The 26,798-nt window shown below is 34.7% G+C and overlaps 1 protein-coding gene across 17 annotated transcripts in view; it reads left to right on the forward strand.

Annotated features, from left to right (window-relative positions):
- Positions 1 to 26,798, forward strand: part of ANKS1B (ankyrin repeat and sterile alpha motif domain containing 1B) — a 1,210,519-nt gene that overhangs the window by 201,758 nt on the left and 981,963 nt on the right. For all 17 annotated transcript variants that reach the window (XM_037845547.1, XM_037845538.1, XM_037845540.1 and 14 more), the window contains exons 5-8: positions 2,893 to 2,968; positions 5,241 to 5,342; positions 8,895 to 9,008; positions 9,952 to 10,118. In XM_037845547.1, coding sequence (XP_037701475.1) covers positions 2,893 to 2,968; positions 5,241 to 5,342; positions 8,895 to 9,008; positions 9,952 to 10,118 — 459 coding nt within the window. The remainder of the gene's footprint in view (positions 1 to 2,892; positions 2,969 to 5,240; positions 5,343 to 8,894; positions 9,009 to 9,951; positions 10,119 to 26,798) is intronic.

The raw sequence follows: 26,798 nt of genomic DNA on the forward strand, positions 1-26,798 counted from the left end.
CCCCTTTAGCAGTATAAAGTGACCTTCTTTGTCCTCCACAACACTTTTTTACTTAGTGTCTACTTTATTTGGTATTAGTATAGCTATCCCAGCTCTCTTTTGATTACTATTTACATGGTTTATTTTTTCCATTCTTTGTCTTTCAACTTTGGACTTTAAAGTGAGTCTCTTGTAAATAGCATATGGTGGGTCCTGCCTTTTTATCCATTCTTCTGTCTTTTGCCTGGAGAGTTTAAACCTTTTACATTAAAGTAGCTAGTGATAATGCTTTTTTTTTTTTTTTTGCCATTTTGCTATCTTTGTAAGTCTTATACATTTTCTGACCAACAATTTTTCTGTTACTGCTTACTTCCATATTTTTTTTTGTACTAGTAACTATTTGAATCCCTTCTTATTTCTTTCCAAATAAATTTTTCATGTATTTTGTTTGCCATGTGGTCAAAATTTAATATCTTGAATATAAAAATCATATTTAATTTGATATCCACTTATCTTCAATAGCATAGATATGCACTGTTCCTCTATCCCTCTGCCCCCACTTTTTTTGTATTTTACAAATTATGTTGTTACAGTTTATGTCCAAAATTATAGATATATCATTACTTTTTGTACATTTGCATTTTAGCAACTTTAAGAAATAAGTGGAGTTACATAACACACAATATAATACAATAGTACTGATATTTATAATTATCCATATGGTTACCTTTTCTACTGGTCTTTATTTCTTTATGCTGCTTTGATCCACTGTCCTTCCCTTTCAGTTTGAACAGCTCCCTTTAGCATTGCTTGTAGGGCAAGTCTTGTAATGAACTCCCTCTTTTTTTGATCTGGGAATGTGTTAATTTCTACCCCATTTTTTGTAAGAAAGTCTTGCCAGATGTAAAATACTTGCTTTGAAGTTTTTTCTTTCAGCACTTTAAATATTTCATACTGCTGCCTTCTTGTTTTCATGGTTTTTGATGAGAAATTGGCACTTAATCTTATTGGTATTCCCTTGTACGTAACTTGTTACTTTTCTCTTGCAGCTTTCAGAACTCTCTCCTTGTCTGTTGTATTGGATAATTTGATTACTGTGTGTCTGGGCATGGTTCTCTTTGAGTTTTTTCTGTTTGGGCTTCTTTGGGCTTCTTGAATGTGGATGTTCATGTCTTTTGTTAAATTTGGGAAGTTTTCTGCCATTATTTCCTTCTCCCCCTTTCTCTCTCTCTTCTCTTTCTGGGACTCCTATTATATGTATATTGGTACATTTGATGGTGTCCCACAGGAATCTTACTCAGTGTTCATTCTTTTTAGTCTTTTCTTCTTGGGGCTCCTCAGCCTGAATCCTTTCAGTCATCTTTCTTTGAGATCACTGATTGTTCTGTCACCTCCAATTTGCTATTGAAACTACATAGAGAATTTTTCTTTTCAGTTATTGTGTTTTTCGACTCCAGTATTTCTCTGGAGAGATTCCCATATGTTCATTCATTATTTTCCTCATATCCTTTGGTTCTTTCTCTTTGTTTTCCTATATCTACTTGAGAATATTAAGGGTCATTATTTTAAAGTCTCTGACTGGTAAAAAAATTCTGTTTCCCTTTGTTGAAGGTTTCTATATTTTTGTCTTGTTCCAGTTGAGGGATCATTATTTCTGGTTTCTTTTGCACACTGTACATTTTAGTATTTTTAAGTGTTAACCCTGGGATCTAGTTCCAGAGCTGTGTATTTCTTAAATCTGCATCCACCTGGTGATATGACAGCATGAGAGTGAGAAAAATTAGATAATTTTGAGGGATTTTTTCAGGGAGTGAAAGAAATTAAGTGTTTATGCCCCATGTTGAAATATTGCATTCTTTTACGGACTAGCCAATCACTTGAAGGGAATCAGCAGTCACATGAAATTGTAATATGTATAATATGAGTGCTATGAGGAAGGAAGTATAGATTGCTGTAGTACACGCAGGAAAAGCACTATTCTTCAGGAGCCAGGGACAATTTCTTACATGAAATTACTTTTGAGCTGAGATTTGACGAATGGTAAAGTACAGTGGTTCTCAAAGTGTAAGCCCTATATCCTCAGTATCACCTGGGAACTTGTTAGAATTGGAGGGATTTGGGCCTCATCACAGGCTATGAAATCAGAAACTCAGAGGATAGGTCCGGGAAGTCTGGGTTTTAACAAGCTCTCCAGGAGATTCTGATTCAGCATGAAGTTCAATAACTAGTGATGTAGGTGATGGCCAGACAAATAGGGCTAAGATTTAGATCCTGCCAGGCAGAGGGTCTAGCCTTTGAGATCTCTGGGAAGGAGAACAGGGAATGAATGATATTAATGAAGAATTTCAGTGTGCCTGGAGTGTGGGTTATAAGGTCTTGGGAAGGGATGGGGAGGACAAGAGAGGGGATTTAGAGGAAAGCAGGGAGCAGATCATCAGAGTTTTATGAGCCAAATTAAATTTTATAGGCTTCATTTATCATAAATATTTATTTGTACATCTCTCTTCCCAAATAGAATGTGAATATGCAAGGGCCAGAATCATATTCCCATGCTTCAGAACACCCCTGAATTATTCTTGGCATACAGCTAGTGTTTAATAAATGCATGCTGATTGAGTGATCTCCTTGGATACTCATGAGTTGTCCACTATAGGACAACTGAGGTTAAGAGAAGTGGCTTACCCATATAACTTAACAAGTTCAAATGACCATTCAGAGGCAGTGGTGTTTTACAAACCCAGGTCTTTGGGTTTTGTTTGTAGAATCCCTTCTTTGTTTCACACTACCTTTCTGGCATGGAATGCTGAGATTACTGAGAGTATGTTCTAACACATAAAATGACAGATTTTTTCTTTTAACCTGTAAGCTTTACTAATGCAATCATGCTTTTTTCTCTCTCTTCTTTTTTACCAGACAGAAAAGGGGAGTGCACTTCATGAAGCAGCCTTGTTTGGAAAGGTGGATGTTGTGAGAGTTCTGTTAGAAACAGGTAATCTATCATGATTCTCCATAGAACTAACTTGTCCTGCTAATACGGTCTCCATTTCAGGAGTAAGCAGATGAAAATGACACATTTCTTCAAAATCATCCTTTCTTACCTTCTTTCCAAACTGCAAACATATATTCGTGTCATGTACAATTGAGCCTCAGTGTTTGGATAAAATTAATATAAATATGCACCTTCTTTACTAAATAGATGTTTTCATAGAAAGCTTTTAGAAATTACAATTTATTCATTTAAATCATATTAAAATGCACTGGAGAAGCCACCAAATAGAAATTTAGGACTAGATCCCAATTGAATACTCAGCATTTCAAATGAAAGTTTAGCATGCAAGTTTAAAAAAAATGATTTATATCTATATTGGTGTGAAAAATTGGCTAAATCCATTCTGTCAATTATTTTAATATCAACAATTTTTGAAGCTTAGCGTTTTGTGAGACACCGAATCAGTAACAGTTTGATGATTATGCATTTATTTATGTATGTATTTTATTTGCCTGAAAGCCCAACAACCAGTGATGGAATTAGGGTAAGGAAAATTATTTCTTTTCTCTATCATCTTTAAGAGCAGGAGCCCTACTCTAGGGACACTTAGGCCCCCTTCTGGATCTACAATGTGAATATTTGCATTAGAGAAGGATCATTCCTTCACCAAAGAAGAGAACTATGACCCCGTAATAGGATAAGAACCTATTAGATGACAAATCTTAAAGTGATGAGTGTGGGGCTGCTAAATATGGATTTCTAGAATGACAGGCAGGAAGGCTAGAAAGAACACATTTAGGAGGAATATTTAGAAGATTAAAGACTAGTAGTAAAAAGCTTAACCGCTTCATCCTGTAGACTGGCTGAAGGGATTCCAGGATCAGGGAGTGAATGGGTTTCTAAACAGAAAAGATTTCTGCCTGTTGCAAAGGGAGGAATTGTTTCCTGTGAGGTTATGACAATTTCTTGGTTTATTAAAGAACATATATTTTCCCTAGGTTTTTATATTGTCAACTATGGTAAACAGAGATTAGCATTCCCCATCAGAAAGGTAAATTCTCCTTTTAGTTATTTCATCAACTGAGTAGCTTTTGTTGTAGTAGAGGGAACCTTTTAGAGGAAGTACTCTGAAGAAACAGCAAAGTAGGTTTATTCGTCTTCATATGTGTATGTTGACTGAAATTAAATGAAATTGGAACCAAGGTCAGATTTTCTTTTTAGGATCAAAAGGTCTTGGTTCAAATTTATACTTGTAAATCAATTGATGTGATTCTTCAATGTTATGGACTGTATTTAGTTGTGATTATTTCCCTAGGGTAAAAAAATAGAACAAAAAACATTGGCAGATTATTGGATTGTGATTGTGCTTATACAAAGTTAAAATTTCATTTTTAACTTTGGCACGTGACACAGTGATATAATAAACGATTTGAGGCAGCCAGTTAAATATGTGCTGGTTACATCCCTACAAAATTTAAGCAAATGTTTAGTAATCGTATTGTGATGAATTCACATTGGGTCCAAATCCTATTAACTGGCTTTTTAATAGTTAGGTATTTGGGAAGTTCATAAATATTTTGGGGCAGTGAAAGTTCTTTGCTTCATTAAAATAAATGATTTGGTACAACACATGTTTTCAGAACTATAATAATTCCAAAGGTGTTTCAGTTACTCACTTGAAGAAATTTGCTTACCAGGTAGATGGTGAATGTGGCTGTCATTGACTGTAATCTTGCATAAATAGATATTATGGAGTATTTGACTTGTCCAAAATAATGATGCCTTTTCAACTTTTGTGAATACTCAAGTATCCAAGACTGTTTACATTACCTACCCAGTATATGATTATCTTTTTCTAAATATTTTTACCATACGATACAGAATATATAAATCACATGAATATTATACTTTAGGAGTTTACGTTCTAAATCAATGTTTGTGTTTTTTTTTTTTTTTTTGCTTGATAGTGGACCATTTATTTAACTAGCTATAACCCAAAAAGCATCATAGGGTCCCAAAAAGCAACCTTAATGAGGTCAGTACCCTTTAAAAATTCCTACACTTTAGTAGCAGCAGACCTCTACATTCTTTCTTGCTAAAATCATGTGTGTGTGTGTGTGTGTGTGTGTGTGTGTGTGTAGAATTTAATTTTTTTTTAAACCACCTTCAATGCTTTGTCTACATACTTTTGAAATTAGAGATGTTTGTTTAGCAGTGTCATCTGATGACACTCTGGTGGTATGCTTCTAGTGGGCTTTTCTTTTTCTTTCAGGAATTGATGCCAACATAAAAGATAGCTTAGGTAGAACTGTCTTGGACATTCTGAAAGAACATCCATCTCAGAAATCTCTCCAGATTGCAACACTCTTACAAGGTAAACAATGTTGAATGAAGGATGAGCTTGCCTTAGAGTTAAGATTCAATTAATACTGTATTACAGTTTTCTTTTGGGTTTTGAGTGATTTACCTTTAATGAACCAATTATTTGTAATTTTTTTTCTGGTAGAGTTTTACTTGATAACAATATAGTACTTTTTAAAGCTTCGTCTGTTTTTTCAACTACTCAGTATTAAAAAAAGCTAGCATACTTTTTCACTCACTTGATATTAAAATGTTTTTAACCCATGTAGTAAAAATGTATTTATGAGCTTGAAGTTAATAAGGTTATAAAGTGGTGATGATAGTGTATTATCTCTTACAGTTGAATAATACTTAAGAGTTTTCAGGGCTTTTCTCTTATTTTGTCTGAATTCTGTAATAACTCTGTGAGGTAGAGAAGTCAGATATTACTATTCTCCTTTTTGCGTATGAGAGAAACTGAAGCTCTGAAATATTAAGTGTTTGGTTACAACTCTTATAGCCTATTCTATGTGTAGAGCTGGTGCATAAATGCTGGATTAACAACAACAACAAAATTATCCTTAGCTGAAAGGATACAGATATTTCTTCCCTACCTTTTTTTAATTTATTTTTTATTGAGGTATGTTCACATAACATGCAATTAACCATTTTAATGTGTTCAATTTAGTGTCATTTAGTGAATTCACCATGTTGTGCAATCACCACCTCTTTCTAGTTTCAAAACTTTTTAATCACCACACAATACCCTATAACCTATTAAATAATCACTTCCTGTTCCCCCTCCCACATCCCTTGGAAACCAGTTATCTACTTTTTGTCTCCATGAATTGGCCTGTTCTGGATATTTCATATAAGGAATCATAAAATGTGTGACTTTTTCTTTCTGACTTCTTTCACTTAGCATAATATTTTTGAAGTTTGTCAAGTTGTAGCATTTATCAGTACTTCATTCCTTTTATGGCTGAATAATAATATTCCATTGTATGTATATACCACAATTTGTTTGTTCATTCCTCCATTGATGGACTCCCTAACTTCTTAAAACAGTTGTACAAGGCAAATTCAGTCTCGTCAACCTTTGTTTTTGAAAAAGTCATTTAAATACTTTTGTGGTTAGTTGCAGTCAGTAGGCCTGCAGGTTTGACAACCATCTAGGTACTGCTTTTTTCATTTGTAGATTTACATACTTCCGCATTTGATCTAAATAAAGCTTTATGATCTAAATAAAGCTTTATGAAAAATTTAGATTCAAATGCCTTTTCCTTGGCTTTGGTGATTAGACCTGGCATATAGCATATTTCCTGAAAAACCCCAGGTGATCTTTCTCTCCTTTCCAGTAGCCCCTACTCTGTTTGGCATTGTTCATCTCTTACAATGGTTATAGACTGGCTACAGGTGAAATAGAGGAGGGAGGTGGGACAGGTTTTGCTGAGTATCAGTGGGTAAACTGCAGAACAGCTTTGTTGCACAGGGAGATAAATGAATTAAAACCAAGTGAGGCAGGAGACAGGGAGATACAGGAGTCAACAAAGACCAGGGTAAAGAGAGAAAATGCCTACAGGAGGTCATTATGCTCTTTCTGTGTTTACAAAACCACTCAAGGAAGTTCAAATCTCTACAATTTTCTTGTTGATAAAGTACATACAAAGATGAATCAAATAAGAATAAAAGCATGGCTCTTCATACTAATTCAAGTTGAAGTCAGGTTGAAAAGCAGTTAAAAAATAAAAAAGAATGGCAAACAACATTTTTTTCGTCTTCCCCCTCTAGGCATTTTTTATTACATTTTGGACTTTTGCCTCCAACTGAACTTTAAAAAAGCTGAAGATTGTGCATAATGTGTCTTTTGGGAGAAGCAAAATAAATGTCACCCATTAAAAAGGGACATGACGTAATTATAGACATTTCAAAATGTCTTACTGGTTCAACTGAAATGAAAATGTTATTATCTAGGAGTAACTATCTGGGCCCTCATAAGTGATCAAGATTCAGTAGGAATGTTGTTTAGTGTTGAGGTATATAGAACATCTTTGAATTTTTTAAATTATTGGCAAAATTTTGGAATAGGAACACATTATCTATGTTCTTTGCATCCCTGGATTTCAAGTCACTGGCACATTTCAAACCTTATGAAGAAGATCATTTTTGAAATAAAGTCAATCTATATAAATATAATTACTATTTGTGTTCTGGAAAAAGAATTCAATTTACATAATTATTGCATGAGAAAAATTTGAAAGACAAAAATCCCATCATTTTCCCTTCCTAGTAGAATTTGCCTAGTATAGTTGTCCTTTGGTAGAAATTATTTTGATGACATTAGTACAGAATTGTTGGCATGAGAGCGCTAACTTTGTTAACTGGATTTTAAGAAAAAGGTTCCTTCTGAATAAAGCACAAGTAAAAACTCCCTAATGAAAGAGATTTATTGATTTAATCTTTAAATAGAGGCTACTAAGTAGTGACTTGTGGGCTGAATTCTTCTGGTGGAAGCAAATATGTTTTGTTTGGATCATATATGTTTGGCCCACATTGTATTTCCACACAAGTTGAATTAACTGTCAACATTTAAAAATCTATAACTTCAGTTAAAACTCTAGAATTTTGACTTCTTTAAAAATGCAGGCTTTCATTTTACTTCCCTGCTGAAATTTAGACAAGGCACCTGCTCTCTGGTTACTATTCTCCAGACCCCTGTTCTATTCTTTCTATGACACTGAGGCTGAATATCAGTTGGCATTTATCCCTACATGTAAATGCTACCTTCCTTATGATTAAGAGAAAAGTGAGATTATTTTTGTGCCATGTCTGTCCTGGCCCCACCACTTATTAGCTGTACGAACACGGGGAAGTCATTAATCCTCCTTCTTTAGTTAAGTCATCTTTAAAACTGGGATGGTAAAAGTGCCTGTGCCATTAAATGGAAGAGATTAGATGTGAGATTAAATGAGTTAATTTATATCCAATGCTTAGAACAAGGTGCATTGTAAGCAATATTTAAGTTTAGGTGCTATTATTTGTCTTTATAGAAATTGGGAAAATGAAAGATAAGCTGAGTATGAGACATTATTTCAAAAATAATGGAAAAGAACATTTTTTGGTGGGAAATAAAAGTATGCAAATTATGTGTATATTGCAAGATTATAACACCATTATAAAATAAATTTATGTTACCTGACTGGTTTTTGTAGCCATCTGAGGTTGATATTCTTGTTTTAGGGATTAAGTTCATTCAAAGTGTCTTTCAGAGAATTTTAAATCTTAAGGTAGAAAATGTATCTCCTGACATATCAACTTATTTTTTAAGGAAGCAATCTGCCAAGTTTAGTTTTCAGAAAAAAGGGGGTCATGGATCTCTTCCAAAGTATCTGGTTTCTTTTTTCTAATTAAAAAGCATAAAATTAATAGCTAATCTTAAAGTTCCTTTTTTTAAGTTCTTTTAAAAACTTAGGATATATTTAGAATATGAGAAAAACCTGATTGCCAGAAGTAAAGCATAAAGTTTAGTTATTGAATTTAAAGTAAATTAAATAAAATATGTAATTTCAAAAATGTATATGCACAGAATATTTAGAAGGCGTGGGAAGATCGGCAGTCCTTGAAGAGCATGTACAAGAAGGTACATTGCAAGAAACACGCACTTCATCTCCTGTTGGGTCTCCTTCCCAAAAGACCAAAAGTAAGTAGTTAATTATGAAGCCCTTGGAACTCTACTAGATCTTAGTTACAAATTTGGCCTATCTATACAGAAAGGCTAACTCTTGTGGAAAATTCAGGTCTGATGAGTTAGCTCCTATAGTCTATGTTTTAGCCCTTTGTTGAATCAGCATTTATTTATCTCCTGCTCTGTCAGACACTATTCTTGGCTCCAAGATGCAGTAGTGAACAGACGACAGTCCCTATTTCATGCAGTTTACATGAAAGTGGATATTTCATAGTAGATATTCTTTTCTAAAATATATTTTTAAAGCAGAGTAAAAATATTAATATCTGGATTGTAACTGCTGAAACTTTTTTTTTCAGGATAAATGATAGGTATAAAGTATTTTTCTGACATTGTTCAGAAAAATGAATATTTGCATGTAACTTAGAAAATATTCATTTTCTGACACGTTGCATATCGTTTAGCTGTTTCTTCTGTGTTGTTCCTTTATATCACATATCAGTACTCTAATTTATTAATTACTTATGTAATTATGTTTAAATAAGTTCGACTGTTCTTCTTTATTGAATTTAGGTCCTCAGCACCATTTCAGATTTGTTAAATGAATTAATTCTGTCGGTGAAGAAAAATACCAATACAGATTACTGAAAATAAAATACCACCAAATATGAAGTTTTACTTCTAGATTTTTATATATACTGCTTATACATAAGTGTTCAATAGTTATTTCTTTCTTGGAAAATGGAATAGCAGGCAAAATTGGAATTTTCTCTTTAAATATTCTTACTCTAATTACAGTTTATTACCTAGCTTTCTGGAGAATATCTTCTGATTACTTAATCTTGTTTGTCATATTTTGAGTCTTATCACCAAACCAGTCAGATTTTTATTGTTTAACATTAACTTTTAGCACCAGGCTTTCTTTAAGCTTCTGAAAATCTTAACTCTCTTCTTACAGGTGAAACTGTGACTGGAGAATTATCAAAACTTTTGGATGAAATAAAATTGTGTCAAGAAAAGGATTATTCTTTTGAAGATTTGTGCCACACAATTTCAGACCACTACTTAGATAATTTGAGCAAGATTTCAGAGGAAGAACTTGGGAAAAATGGAAGCCAAAGTGTAGTAAGTAAGGGGGGAATGAAGACAAGGCATCTGTCTTTGTCAGTTCAGTATGTACACCTAAGAGGCATGGGATTTGGCCCATTATCCTCTCCTCAGTTTCCTTCCGTACCAAATGTCAAGCTCCCTATTGCTCTTTGCCTGGTGTTCACTGAGGTTTTACTCTCCCTGCATGTGAGGGGAAGGAATGCTTTGATAAATCACTTAGAGTTTGTGCTGATCTCATCTCTACTGTTAGACTCTCTTATAATATGTGAACTCATGGTTTCTTTGATCATCTTCTTTGAGTTTTATTGTTTATAATAACATTGGCTCCTTAAAAAAAGAAGAAAATCTTCTTTTTGTCTTTCTTTCCCATTTTTTCTATGAACGGAATCTAACCCGCCTTTTAAGAAGAGAGATTAGCCATGCATATGTATAGTTCCTCTAACAATCCTTAAATTATAGAGGAGAGATGTTGTGCAGAGTTTGATCTGCATATTTTCATAATCTTACGCAAATTCTAAGAAGGTTGTCTTCTGTAAACTCAGAATCTAAATCACGAATTAGAGATTTTTGTTCATTTGGATTTTTTTGTGTTAGTACGATAGCAAGGAAAACTGTAGAGAATGTTTAAGCTTATGATTTGTAAACTTATTTTGTATCCTATAGGGAAGGGGCTTATAGTATGCACTGGTATTAAGAGAAATTCATTATTATGATTTGAAACCCTTACTCATTTTAAGAAATTAATTTTTACAGACACATTATACTTTATTCAAAGCCAATAATAGAGTGGAGTGTGTTAACTATATCATATTATTTATAAAAATAAAAAATTATGCAAAGTATAGTTGCTGTCCATTATGAGAAAGTTTATTTAACTATTTTAAATGAGTTGTAACACTTTTTCCTCAGGATAGCACTTGTTGGTCTAGTTGCATGCTGAGTCTTACCTCTTGTGCCTGTTTCTTATTTTTTTTGCTGAGCAGTCTTCCATAAAGCATCATATTATTTGTCCCAATAAAAACTCTTTGTGAATAATTACAAATAATTATATATGTACTGAAGTAAATATTTGTATATTTACCAAGTACAAGATTTATAGTAATGAAATATTTTTGGTAGTAACTTTAATGTCATTCAAAATTCCCTGTTTAAAATCTAAAACAGGTGTATGCTATCTCCAAATTCCAAACTAGTTACATTTAGACATTTCCTTCAAAGTTTGTTGGAAATTAAAACATATTTGTCCCGTAAAGGAGAACATGGTATTTAGGTTTTTAGGTCCATCTTTTAAGATTTCTTAGCAGACAGTGTAGCTAAAGCTCAGTCCATGGGCTTGGGAGCAACAGAGAAAGGATGAATTATTTATTGATTTATTGACTGATTACTGGGCACAGGAATAATCCTTATTAACCCTGTGACAGTAGCATCTTCTCATCTTATTTTTATAATAAGATTAGTCACTAAGACTGATTTTGACTGATGAAATTTCAGTGAGAGGAGAGTTACTATTTTGAAGCAAGGGTGCTACCACACAGTAATAGTAGTCAGTTTTGACTTTACTGAGCACTTCATATGTGTGAAGCATTGCCCTAATTTTACCATTCCCTAATTTACTCTTCACTTGAGCCTTATGTAGTATCTTTATTATCCTCAGTGAACAGGCACTGAGAGAACAGGTCACGTGGCCCAGTTCTAGAGGGAGATGTGGTTGACAGAGGTTTTAAACACAATCACAGCAGATCCAGAACCTGAGCTTCTCAACATGGCATCAGGGCTGTCCTATTGGAGTCATCTTTCTTTGTGATTAGTTCTCTAAACTGGCTACCTCTGGCCTGTGCTTCTAAATCCACAGAATTTCTGAAAACCTGAATTTTCTAGACCAGTGGTTTCTGAACTTATTGTATATGCTATTAGTAAACAATTTTTGAACAAACATCCCAAATGTACTTATTTATAGACTACTTAGGATATAAATTATAAGACATATGCTACAAAGGAGATTCAAAGCAAAGTGGTAAAGAATAAATGTAAAGTAGGAGCTCCAGTGTTTTTCTCTTACAGCCGTGTTTATTTTGTGCACCCTGGGGTCTGCACACTCTGCATGGAGACCATGGGTCTATCTTATATATTTTAGGAAGGAGTGGCAGTGGTACTTTTGATATGGGGAAAGTGACATAGTTTGGGGAAAAGATGGCCAAATACTTTTTTTTTCCTTTGGTCAGTCAAAGACTATATTGTGATACAGCAAGAAAGAAATTAATACTTGGCATTTGAGTTCATGCTCTCACAAACAACCAGTCTTTGTTCCTGTGGCAGACTTTTATTTTTGTGTTTTCAAATATTGTCCTATAAAAAATAAAAGATTATATGAGAAAGAAAAGCTGAGGGTATACATGAGTAAGAGCAAGTAATTTCATTTACCTGGAATAAAAGAGTTTAAGAAGGGACAGTATGGCAGATAAGTTTAAAAGGGTAGGTTAAGGTCAGGTCATAGATGATTTAAAATGCCAGCCTAAGAATTTTGGTGTTTATCTTTAGGAAATGAGAACATTTTAAAGGATTTGGGGGACATATAAAAGACATCATTGGAACTGGCCTTTGAGAAGATGGATCTGAAAGAAACTCATTATTAAACATTTAAAAAGTAATCCATTTACTTTGACCCTTCTCTGTAGTGAGTGTGTTTTATTTGAGTTCATTCCTGATTTTGTTGAATATTTGTTTCCATTTTATCAAAATGCTGTTCCAGAGTATTGCTGTGAGTTGTTCCCTCAAGTTTCGCAAAAGACATGGTTTCTGACTTCAAGGTGTTCATAACTCCTGTTCCAGACAAGACTGATTTATGAAACAACAAACATAGATTATAAGGGCTGACATTTATTTGGTACTTGCTCTTTGATATTTTAATGCTTTATATAATTTAAGCCACGTCATCTCTACCTAATCTTAACAGCTGAGTCATAGATTTGAGAAGTTAATCAGGTTACAAAAGTGGCAGATCTAGGAGTCAAACTTGGAGCCTATGGGCCAATGGCCTTGATTCCCAGCTACATTTAATGTGTGCAGCCAAAGGAATCTAAGAAAGGGAGAGACCAGTGAAGATTTATAGGTATTCATAGAAGATTTCATGGACACAGGGAGAGGATAAACTGGACCCTGGAGGAAGGGGAGATGTGCCTACTACTTGTATTGGAATGAATTAATGAATACATGAACAAATGGGAGATGATCCTAGCCTGCAGAAACAGCATGTGCAAAAGCACAGAGATGAGAATTAGCGAATAATTAGAAGAGAATGGATTTCCTTGGATAGTAAAGCATAGTTAAGTTGAATGAGCTATAATAATAGCTTAACACTTATGGAGCACTTTTCTTATAACTCATTTAATCCTCACAGTAACCTAATGAAATAGGGAGTACTCTTGCTCCAATTTATAGTTGAGAAAGTGGAGAAACAGGTTTTTTTTTGTTTGTTTTTTAAATAGCCTCTTGTACACCAGTGGGCAAGTGGCAGAGCCACAATTTGAACACTGGCAGTCTGGAACTTACTCTGACCACTAAAATATATTATCATAGGACAGTGGCAGATGATATTAGATTTGGCGAGCTAATAAGAAGTTTAAAACTGATGCTGGAGGGAATGAACTCTTGAGTAGAGGAATTCTATCATGAAGGTGACATATTTTAAAGATAAAAGTGGTAATGGTATGTTGGATTTTTGGAAAGAGAGATTCAAACAGTGATTCTCAACAATGGCTGTACATTAGACTCACCTGGGGAGGCTTTAAAATGTACTGATTCTCCACCAGGTACCAGACCAACTAAATCAAAATGTCTTTGGGTAGCTCTCAACACTGGTCTTTTTTAGAAAACTCTCAGGTGGTTCTAACATGCAGGCAGAATCACACACTCTTGGATTAGAGCACCAGAAATCCACCAGAAGTTTACTGAGTTAATTCAGGCTTGAGATGATAAGGTTGAACAGAGAAGTCTTGATAACGTACAAATTTATAGAATTTTAGAACCAGAATAAATCTTGTAGATCTTTTAGAGTCCACATTACCTCTCCAAATCCCCAGTGGAAGATCTTCTAAAAGTCTCTTTAATTAGAAACATTTTCAGTCTGTCATCAAGGAAAATGCAAACCGTAGTTTGCAATTATTTCTATATTCTATTGGAATGTTATATGTGGAAAAACATGTTTGTTTATTCATATTACTGGTTAAAGGACAGGCATTAGGGCTATTTCAGTTAGAATTTAATTTAAGATACTGTGAAACATCCAACTTCTTCCTTATAATATGACAAGTAATTTGCAAAATTAATTTAGGAGTCAAAATGTAAAGAAAAATACATTTTGTAGCATTCGTATTATTAATGAATGTATTTTACATATTAAAGATATACTTAATTATTTTTTCTTCTAACTTCAGTTTAGCTTTTGTTGCCCTTTTTCTCCCAATAGAGGGCACTCTGATCTAGTAATTTAAAATACAAAATCAGCTCTTATGTAAGGACTTTTATTTTTGAATCAGAAATTTTTGGTTTCATTAAAATTTAGCCTGAAGGTGATAGTTTGAATGATATTAGTAACACAAAAGAATTAAAATTTAAATTCTTATTATGAGTGAGTATATTCAATGGGAGATTTTGCATATAATGTGAAGGCCAGCTCAAGTTAAAATTATATTTTGTCTTGCATAAATTTTAATTCCAAAGTCAATCTCTTATAAAATGCACACAGAGCCGTTTTCCAAGTTGATTTAGGACATTGTATAACCTAGAATGTTAATTTTGAAGACATATTGTAAATGTCTTCACATTTTATACCAATCCATGAAGCTTCAGTTTTTGAAAGGCTATAAAAGAATCTGAAAAACTTTTTATCCTCTTTATTTTCCCAAGACATATATTCACTTTCTCTTCATGTATGTAAATAAGGTATACAACTCTTAAATGTGAACATACCAAGCTGTAGAGAAATTTAATGGTAACAAAGATCATTAGAGCAGATTCAGAATGTAGTTATCAGGAAAGCATTTTTTTTTTTTTTTAAGATTTAAATAGAAATGATGTTATTGCCTCATCAGCCTGTATATCCTAGAAATAAGTAAGAAGCTTCAGGGATGAAAATGTATGATACCTTTTGTTTTCTTCTTCTAAGGGAGAGCCTAGACCTAAGAATCATCTAAGACATACTGTTTGAAAGGGGTTGTGTTGGCAGGTTTTGTACAATTTCACTCAGCCAGTATACCTCTTTTCTGTTATTTCACTTTCCTCTCCATCGAAGAATCTTTATTTACATGTCAGATTTCTGGAGTAAGATACTTTTGTTTTAGTATTTCAAGATTTCAGGATTCATCTTTTCAGATATTATACTAAGCTTCTATAAACTGATTTGGAACACTCCTTGGGGGGTCTCTGCTTTAGGGAGATAAACATAATTTAGCACCCCAATTCATCAAGTCTCAAAGATCGGTAGAGTCAAATTAGTTTGCCTAAAAACAAAAGTTCACTTTCAAATACATTCTAACCCAGTTTCTGGAATGTAATATCAGGGATGTAACAATTTCAGAATTGTGAGAATTGCCTTGCCATCCAATTCCCATCAGATCCACAAGCACTCTAGGAAATGAATTTTTGAAACATAAAGGGCTTTTTTTTACTGAAGCTTTAGCAGATATATATATATATATATATATATATATATATATATATATATAAAGCAGTGGTAACTATTACCTCATTAGGGGTATGGTCTGCAGAAAAAGATTTCTAACTTCCAACAATTCATGTTCTACATAGTTGAAAAAGTTTTTGGAAACCATGACTAAAGGCTGCTGTGTACTCAGCCCAGGTTTGTGTTCTCTTAACCCTCCTCTAATTTTCAGGAATTAGGAAATGCATAGATCTAGGATTCTGTTGACTGTATTAATACTTTGAAACATTAACTGTATGTATGCACATGCCAGGAAGGAATGTAATATCAAAATTTTGGAGGAAAAATCCCGAATCAGAGTAGTAGGATTTTTATCCCCAGAACTTTGGGGATATTTTGTGCCTGCAGTGAATCTAGGAAGATCTTTGGGATAAATGGCTACTAGGATGAGAGCCATTCTTCTGAACTCCCAATATAATTGCTTTTACCTTTCATGGCATATCTCTTTCCACTTTATCTTGTAAGTATTTATATTTTTATCTTATTTCATACTGACTGTTTGACGGTAGGATCATATATAATTGATTAATGTATTTTCTTGCAGCCGGTCTAGTTCAGTGCCTTGCATGTAGTGGTCTCTCAAAAAAAGTTCATTGAATGAATAAATGCAAACAATGTAGATAAGAGTGTGTATATTCTTGTCAATAAACTATCAATGATAGTTTGGAGATTTATTACAGTTTAATTGGAGTGCTCTTTTACTCATCAAGTGTGGAATCTCAATCATCTTTCACAGGGAGATAACTTAGTCTAGTTGTTAAGAGCGTTGGATCGGAATTTCACATACTTGGGCTTGTGTCCCTGTTCTGTTCTAATACTTACTAGCAGAGTGACTTTGGGCAAGTTACTTGATCTTTCCAAGCCTTAGTTTCGTCATTAGTTAAAAAAAAAAAAAAAGAGCTGTTATATTCTCTTTTATGTTGCTGAAGATATGCCATGTTTCACAGACTTGATCCAACTTTGCTCAGGCTTTTGAATAATAGCTTAGTTTCAACATGAGGAGATTTCTCTAGTGAAATGCTAAACATTCTGTTCTTTGGTTGGTCTTCGTTAATATTTTACTTAGGAAAAAGCAGACATCAATCATAATCAGGTCTGCAGATGTTAGGGAAGAAGAGTGAACATGGCAAATAGAGCTTACTTGAAAAATTCTCTCAATAGTTTGGGATTCTTAGTTTAACATAAGAAGACCAAATTCAGTGGGAGTTAATATAAAAATCCTGTATTTAGATTTCCCAAACCTCAGTGGTATAAGTATAAGGTGGGACAGATTTTATCTGGGGGAATAGTCCATGAAAAATGTTCTAGGGGTAACAGTAACTACAGTGTGAATCAACAGTGAGTTGCAGCTGTTAAAAATCAATGAACAGTTGCCGAGCTGTGATCTCTGAAAATAATGATAATAGAAGCTAGAATTTATTAACTGCTAATGAACTATGTTCTAGGCAAATTAAAATCATTCTCCCCTTTATTTCTCAGAACATTCCTAGGAGGTAGGTTTTATTATTATTCTCAATTTAGAGAAAAGTTAATCAGAAGTACAATAACTTGCCCAAGGTTATAAAGCTACCAGAAAGTGAAGCTGGGGTCTGAACTTAGGCCCAGTTTCTTACAAGCTCATGATCCTGTTAAAATAAAATATTAGACAAAATATTATTTACGTGAGTTTATCTGAGCAGTTTACAATTCATGTGGAAGGGAGCTCCACAGACGAGGGGAGGGGGAAAGGGGAAGATGATATAGGGCAAACATGGGAGTAAATGAGGAAATGTTCTGAATGGCTGACAGTTGTGTTTCCATTTTATATAGGGGGCTCTAACAAAGTGGGGAGCAGATATACATTGATAAGTATGGTGTGCTTGTCCATTCTAATAAGCTGTCATTACTGGACCAAAACTAGTTTATTACCAGGTGTGGCTTACCTGCTGTTTTGTGGGGTGCATTCCATGTTTCATTTCCTCGGAAAGCCTCTGCAGGCTAACCGTTTTGTCTTCTGTATCATCCTTGCTTGGAAAGGGGTCCCAGTGGGCAGTGCCCAATGCAGTGGCTATTTTATGTTACTTAATCCTAACTATTAGGTCTTTCTGACTTTCATGAACATTTTGCAGATTCACCTTTCGATCATTCCTGACATTTTGGGGGTTCAGATTCTCATTATCTCTCATATGAATTATTGCAAGAGTCCTTTATCTGGTGCCCCTGCTTATATAGTCTCTCCCCTTCATCTGCTCCAGTATTCTGAACACTGTTGCCAAATCAATGAGCCTTTCCTGATCATGTCTGAATCCTACTGAAAACCTGCAGTGGTCCCCAGTGCTAGAATGAAATGTGAACTTTCAGCTCTGGCATTCAAGGCCCTCCATGTTTTGGCTTTGTCATATGTTTCCAGCTTATCTCTCATGACTCTCTTAGATAAATATAGTGTTCCAGTAAAATGGATTAGCCCCAAGCATTCTTGTCTTTCCTTGTCTCCATGTCCATGTTTACAATGTTTTATCTAAATATAATTCTTTTTTCTTTAGTCTCTACTATTTGAAAACCAACTTTCACAAAATGTTTTCTTTTGATTCTCTCATGCCATTTGGATCTGGGCTGTTACATTTTATTTATAAATCTTTTATGTAACTTTCTTAGTATTCTTTGTATTATCTTTGCATGGATCTTCTTTATTGTGTTTGCTTGTAGGCTTCTCATGACAGAGGAGATACTTGTCTTTGTGTGTGTGTGTGTTGTGTGTGTGTGTATTGTTACCTTAGATCCTCACTCACATGCTTAATAAATATTTGTCGAGTTGATATGACAGGCCAAGCATCAAAAATCAATTTAATAACTGAATTTTGATGCAGACATATGGGAATAGCGCTAAGATGAGAGTCTTTCTAATCTCAGAAAAACTGCCCCTGTTGGTCGATGTTTCGAATAATGCATGCTTCACCAGTTTTTTTCTGAGAATAAAATGATATACCCAATTGTATTATAAACCTCTTCACAACATAAAATCACAACTTCAGATCACAACATCTTAAGTCAAGTCATTTCTTTCTTATGTGGTAATATATCTCTTTCATTGGTAATAAGGGAAGCTTATATTACAAGTGCCATGTTTGATTCCTGATAGTGTATGTGAAGGAAATCTACTGAAAGAATATAGGAAAAATTCTCATTATTTATTATTTTTTTAATTTCTCAATATTTTTGTAATAAATATTTTTAAAATTTACTCCTGTTTTTCTCCCTATATAGGTTAGGATGGGTCATTTTTAAAGCCTTGTTATTTTTTCATTTAGTCATAAAGAAAATAGACTAAGCCAACACTCTGTTTTTTCCTAATTGTTAATAATTCTTGCTTGTTACAATGTGTACAACTAATGCATAGCATTATTGTTTGCACATTTTAAAAATGCATTTGAAACTAAACTGTATCTCACTATTATGAGCATTCACTGAGGTATCCTAAGGCAGTAAACTCCCCTCCAAAAATATTTAAAATTTTTATATATTTTGACTTTATGAAATCTGTGAAGTTACATTTTATCTCCTCTGTAGATATCGTGTCAGCCAGTTTTTGTGCTGATACTTTCATTTTTTCTGATCTCTCTATAATTTCTAACTTGGATTGAATCTTCTTAACAGAACTCATCTATCATGATTCTGTGAGAATCTATACTTCATATTCAGGAACTAATTGTAATGTTTTCTTGAAAGCTTAATAATAATTCTGCTTTCTTCTAAAATCGCTCTCCAGAGAATGATGAAGTTAATTTTTGATAGCTTTCATCTGCTTGTCACATTTGCTTTGTTCATTTGCCATAATACACCTAATTTGTAATTCTATTTCAAGGTGCACATTTGGGAAAATTCTTAGACCTCTTTTAGAGTGAAGGCTTTGGATAGTCTGCCATTATAAAGGGATCCCATTCTGCTGCCTAATGCCAAAGGATATCAAGCTAGAGCCTGAGCTTAAAGAGACATGTCAGTGGTGATAATCACTTGTCTCTGTGTCCAGGGAAATATTTTTCACCTTGAAGAACAAATTGATTCTAATGAATTAGTATAACCTTGAAAAAATTACTGAAATTGCTCATGCTTCTAACATATTTTATCATGATACTATTTGACCCATAACTGAAGAATATTGGAATTCATTCAGCCTCTAGCAGCTGAAGAATTTGGATTCTCTATGATGGAATAAAAATCAGTAACAGTAGATGGAAAAGATGTTGCGTGGCCTGCTTTAGTCTCAGACTTAGATTTTTTTATTGCCAACTGTCCTTTTTTAAATAATTTTTTTATTAGAACAGTTGTAGTTTTACAGAAAAATAATGCAGATGACGTAGAGTTCCCTTATACCCCCCGTCACGCACATGGTTTTCTCTTATTATTAATATTTTGCACTAGTATGGTACCTCTGTTACAGTTGATGAAACAATTATAATTATACTGTTAACTGTTGTCCATAGTTTACATAGTGTTCACTATTTGTATTGTATAGTCCTATGAGTTTTTTTTTTTAATTATTCTGGTAACATATATACAACCTGAAATTTCCCATTTTATCCACTTTCAATTATGTGGTTATGTAATTCAGCAGTGTTAATTCCATTCACAATGTTGTGCCACATCACCACCATATAGTACCCAAACTTTTCCATCACCCCAGACAGAAACTCAGTACCATATGCATTAATTCCCCATTGCCCATTCCAGCCCATCCCTAGTAACCTGTTTTCTAGTTTCTGACTTTTTGAATTTGTATATTCTAATTATTTCATATCAGTGAGATCATACAACATTTGTCCCTTTGCATCTGGCTTATTTCATTCAACATGATGTCTTCATGTGTCATCCATGTTGTAGTCTGCATCAGAATTTCATTCCTTTTATGGTCAAATTATATTCCATTGTTATGTATGCACCACATTTTACACATGTACACTTGGGTTGCTTCCATCTTTTGGCAATTCTGAGTAATGCCCTATGAACATCAATGTGCAATTATGAGTTTGAGTCCCTCCTTTCAATTCTTTTGGGTGTAAATCTAGAAGTGAGATTGCTGATCATATGGAACTCTCTGAAGAACTGCCAAACTGTTTTCCACAATGGCTGCACCATTTTACATTCCCACGAACAATGTACGAAGGTTCCTGTTTCTCCACATCCTCTCCAGTGCTTGTTATTTTCCATTTATTTTAGTGGTAGCCATTCTGCTGGTGTGAAATGGTATCTCATTGTGGTTTTGATTTGCATTTCTCTAATGGCAAATGATGTTGAACATCCATTCGTGTGCTTATTGGCCATTTGTATATCTTCTTTGGAGACGGGTCTGTTCAAGTCTTTTGTCTATTTGTTAATTGGGTGGTTTGTCTTTTTGTTGTTGAGTTGTAGGAGTTCTTTTTATATTTTGCATATCAAACCCTTATCAGATGAATGGTGTGCCAGTATTTCCTCCCATTCCCTAAGTTGTATTTTACTTTCTTGATAAAATCCTTTGATGCACAAAAGTTTTAACTTTGATGAAGTCCCATTTACCTATTTTTTCTTTTGTTGCTCATGCTAGGCTTAGAGTTTTTAAATTTGTCTTGTGTTATGTTCACTTTGCTTCATCAGAATTCATATTTCTACCATCTATGCTTTTTAAAAGCTAAATATTTTGGTTGCTTACAGTTTCACATCAGTTCCATTTAGTTGATAGCTGCCAGTCTACGCTATCAAACAGTTGCTAAAATGAAAAAGTATTAATTTGGAGAAACAATGAGTAGTCAAGAAAATGAATTTGATGGGAAATGAAGGGCTCTAAAAAATGGACTAAAAAAATGAACCACTGAGAAGTGGGTATCAGTAAAATAGAAATTGCCTGCCCTCCCCCCAAATAAATGAGGCAAGTATCGACCTGTTATATATTTTCCATTCTGCATTATTGAAATAGATCTGTTCCAGGCTTGAAAAAGGTTTCCTTTTTGTCCTTGATTCTATAATCTGTTATCTAGCCTAGAGCCATTTTCCTAAACATTTAAAGTGCTTTTACTCTCAGAGTTATTACCCTCATCTTCACTAACTTACTGAGTCCCCATATGAAAAATTATACTAATTTCTTCAATAACATGTATTTGGAACGTGCAGTGTCTTATACTGTGGAGAACAGGATTTTTGAACTCAAACAGACCTGTGTTTGAATCCCAGTTCTACCCCTTATGTAAATACCTCACTGATCTTCAGATTTCTCATCTGAAGCATGGTGAATAATGGTAATGATTATGATGATAATAATAAGAGTAATAATAATAATAATTCATCTTGCAGGATTGTTGTGAAGATAAAGGTAAAGAATTTAGAGTATGCAACCTAATACCTACCACAGATTAAACACAAAGCAGTTGGTTAACTGTTTAGGTTTGCTAAAACCGGTGGAATGCAGTATACCAGAAATGGGTTGGCTTTTACAATTTACAGTTCTTAGGCCCTGAAAACATCCATCTCAAGGCATCAACAGATGATACCTGGACTCTGAAGATAGGCTGCCAGCATCTGAGGCTCGTCTGTCACATGGCAAGGCACTTGTTGATGTCTGCTCGTCCTTCTCTCCCAGGTTTTGTTGCTTTGGGCTTCTGGCTTCAGTGGCTTCCTCTGTTTTTTCTGGGTCCTCTCTTAGCTTCTCTGGGACTTTTCTCTAAACTTTTTCAAATTTCATCTCTTCTGTGTGTGTTTTATCCTCGTAAAAAGGATTCCAGTAGGAGGATTAAGACCCACCCTGAATGACGTGGGTCACATCAAAAAGGTCTGCACCCACAGGAATGGATTAAAAGAACATGGCCTTTTCTGGTGTACATAATAGCTTCAAACTAACACAATAACTTATTGTATTTTGTCTAATTTAATCATCTATATATATTACTATATATCACCAAAACATTACCCCATAATTGTAGCCAACCTTTCCATGTTGTCATTGTTTCCACTGAAACATACTTTTTCTTTATCATCCTTCTCATTCTTCCACTATGAATAATGCTTTTAAAAAGTCCTGCTCACCTTGACTTACTGAATCAAAATGTCTGGGGGTAGATTATTTTTTAATAAACTCCCTAGGTGATTCTTTTTTTTTTTTTTTTTTTTTTTTTTTTTTTTTTTTAATCATCATTTTATTGAGATATATTCACATACCACGCAGTCATACAAAACAAATTGTACTTTCGATTGTTTACAGTACCATTACATAGTTGTACATTCATCACCTAAATCAATCCCTGACACCATCATTAGCACACACACAAAAATAACAAGAATGATAATTAGAGTGAAAAAGAGCAATTGAAGTAAAAAAGAACACTAGGTACCTTTGTCTGTTTGTTTGCTTCCCCTACTTTTCTACACATCGATCCATAAACTAGACAAAGTGGAGTTTGGTCCTTATGGCATTCCCAATCCCACTGTCACCCCTCATAAGCTACATTTTTATACAACTGTCTTCGAGATTCATGGGTTCTGGGTTGTAGTTTAATAGTTTCAGGTATCCACCACCAGCTACCCCAATTCTTTAGAACCTAAAAAAGGTTGTCTAAAGTGTGCGTAAGAGTGCCCACCAGAGTGATCTCTCGGCTCGTTTTGGAATCTCTCTGCCACTGAAGCTTATTTCATTTCCTTTCACATCCCCCTTTTGGTCAAGAAGATGTTCTCCATCCCACGATGCCGGGTCTACATTCCTCCCCGGGAGTCATATTCCACGTTGCCAGGGAGATTCACTTCCCTGGGTGTCTGATCCCACGTAGGGGGGAGGGCAGTGATTTCACCTTTCAAGTTGGCTTAGCCAGAGAGAGAGGGCCACATCTGAGCAACAAAGAGGCATTCAGGAGGAGACTCTTAGGCACAAATACAGGGAGGCCTAGCCTCTCCTTTGCAGCAACCGTCTTCCCAAGGGTGAAACTTATGGTAGAGGGCTCAACCCATCAAACCACCAGTCCCCTATGTCTGTGGTCATGTTAGCAACCATGGAGGTGGGGTAGGCGAATACCCCTGCATTCTCCACAGGCTCCTCAAGGGGGCACTACATCGTTTTTTTTTTTTGTTTTTTTTTTTTTTCCTTGTTTGTCTTTTTTCTTTTTTCTTTTTTTAACTTTCCCTTCTTTTTTCAAATCAACTGTATGAAAAAAAAAGTTAAAAAGAAAACAAACATACAATAAAAGAACATTTCAAAGAGACCATAGCAAGGGAGTAAGAAAAAGACAACTAACCTAAGATAACTGCTTAACTTCCAACATGTTCCTACTTTACCCCAAGAAAGTTACATACTATAGCAACATTTCAGTGAACTTGTTCCTACTACATCCATCAGAAATTAACAGACCATAGTCATTTCTGGGCATCCCCAGAACGTTAAATAGCTTATCTGTTCTTCTTGGATTATTGTTCCCCCTTCCTTAATTGCTCTCTACTGCTAGATCCCCTACATTCTACATTATAAACCATTTGTTTTACATTTTTCAAAGTTCACATTAGTGGTAGCATATAATATTTCTCTTTTTGTGCCTGGCTTATTTCGCTCAGCATTATGTCTTCAAGGTTCATCCATGTTGTCATATGTTTCACCAGATCGTTCCTTCTTACTGCCGCGTAGTATTCCATCGTGTGTATATACCACATTTTATTTATCCACTCATCTGTTGATGGACATTTGGGTTGTTTCCATCTCTTGGCAATTGTGAATAATGCTGCTATGAACATTGGCGTGCAGATATCTGTTCGTGTCACTGCTTTCCGATCTTCCGGGTATATCCCGAGAAGTGCAATCGCTGGATCGAATGGTAGCTCTATCTCTAGTTTTCTAAGGAACTGCCAGACTGACTTCCAGAGTGGCTGAACCATTATACAGTCCCACCAACAATGAATAAGAGTTCCAATTTCTCCACATCCCCTCCAGCATTTGTAGTTTCCTGTTTGTTTAATGGCAGCCATTCTAACCGGTGTTAGATGGTATCTCATTGTGGTCTTAATTTGCATCTCTCTAATAGCTAGTGAAGCTGAACATTTTTTCATGTGTTTCTTGGCCATTTGTATTTCCTCTTCAGAGAACTGTCTTTTCATATCTTTTGCCCATTTATAATTGGGCTGTCTGTACTATTGTCATTGAGTTGTAGGATTTCTTTGTATATGCAAGATATCAGTCTTTTGTCAGATACATGGTTTCCAAAAATTTTTTCCCATTGAGTTGGCTGCCTCTTTACCTTTTTGAGAAATTCCTTTGAGGTGCAGAAACTTCTAAGCTTGAGGAGTTCCCATTTATCTATTTTCTCTTTTGTTGCTTGTGCTTTGGGTGTAAAGTCTAGGAAGTGGCCTCCTAATACAAGGTCTTGAAGATGTTTTCCTACATTATCCTCTAGGAGTTTAATGGTACTTTCTTTTATATTGAGATCTTTGGTCCATTTTGAGTTAATTTTTGTGTAGGGGGTGAGGTAGGGGTCCTCTTTCATTCTTTTGGATATGGATATCCAACTCTCCCAGCCCCATTTGTTGAAAAGACCATTATGGCTCAGTTCGGTGACTTTGGGGGCCTTATCAAAGATCAGTCGGCCATAGATCTGAGGGTCTATCTCTGAATTCTCAATTCGATTCCATTGATCTATATGTCTATCTTTGTGCCAGTACCATGCTGTTTTGGCAACTGTGGCTTTATAATAAGCTTCAAAGTCAGGGAGTGTAAGTCCTCCCACTTCGTTTTTCTTTTTTAAAGTGTCTTTAGCAATTCGAGGCATCTTCCCTTTCCAAATAAATTTGATAACTAGCTTTTCCAAGTCTGCAAAGTAGGTTGTTGGAATTTTGATTGGGATTGCATTGAATCTGTAGATGAGTTTGGGTAGAATTGACATCTTAATGACATTTAGCCTTCCTATCCATGAACATGGAATATTTTTCCATCTTTTAAGGTCCCCTTCTATTTCTTTTAGTAGAGTTATGTAGTTTTCTTTGTATAGGTCTTTTACATCTTTGGTTAAGTTTATTCCTAGGTACTTGATTTTTTTAGTTGCTATTGAAAATGGTATCTTTTTCTTGAGTGTCTCTTCAGTTTGTTCATTTCTAGCATATAGAAACATTACTGACTTATGTGCATTAATCTTGTATCCCGCTACTTTGCTAAATTTGTTTATTAGCTCTAGTAGGTGTATCGTTGATTTCTCAGGGTTTTCTAGATATAAGATCATATCATCTGCAAACAATGACAGTTTTACTTCTTCTTTTCCAATTTGGATGCCTTTTATTTCTTTGTCTTGCCGGATTGCCCTGGCTAGCACTTCCAGCACAATGTTGAATAACAGTGGTGACAGCGGGCATCCTTGTCTTGTTCCTGATCTTAGAGGGAAGGCTTTCAGTCTCTCACCATTGAGTACTATGCTGGCTGTGGGTTTTTCATATATGCTCTTTATCATGTTGAGGAAGTTTCCTTCAATTCCTACCTTTTGAAGTGTTTTTATCAAAAAGGGATGTTGGATTTTGTCAAATGCTTTTTCAGCATCTATTGAGATGATCAATTGATTTTTCCCTTTCGAGTTTTAATGTGTTGTAATACATTGATTGTTTTTCTTATGTTGAACCATCCTTGCATGCCTGGAATGAACCCCACTTGGTCATGGTGTATGATTTTTTTAATGTGTCTTTGGATTCGATTTGCAAGTATTTTGTTGAGGATTTTTGCATCTATATTCATTAGGGAGATTGGCCGGTAGTTTTCCTTTTTTGTAGCATCTTTGCCTGGTTTTGGTATTAGATTGATGTTAGCTTCATAAAATGAATTAGGTAGTGTTCCATTTTTTTCAATGTTTTGAAAGAGTTTGAGTAAGATTGGTGTCAGTTCTTTCTGGAAAGTTTGGTAGAATTCCCCTGTGAAGCCATCTGGCCCTGGGCATTTATTTGTGGGAAGATTTTTGATGACTGATTGGATCTCTTTGCTTGTGATGGGTTGGTTGAGGTCTTCTATTTCTTCTCTG

This window comes from Choloepus didactylus, chromosome 8 (assembly GCF_015220235.1).
Source record: "Choloepus didactylus isolate mChoDid1 chromosome 8, mChoDid1.pri, whole genome shotgun sequence".
Classification (NCBI taxonomy): domain Eukaryota; kingdom Metazoa; phylum Chordata; class Mammalia; order Pilosa; family Megalonychidae; genus Choloepus; species Choloepus didactylus.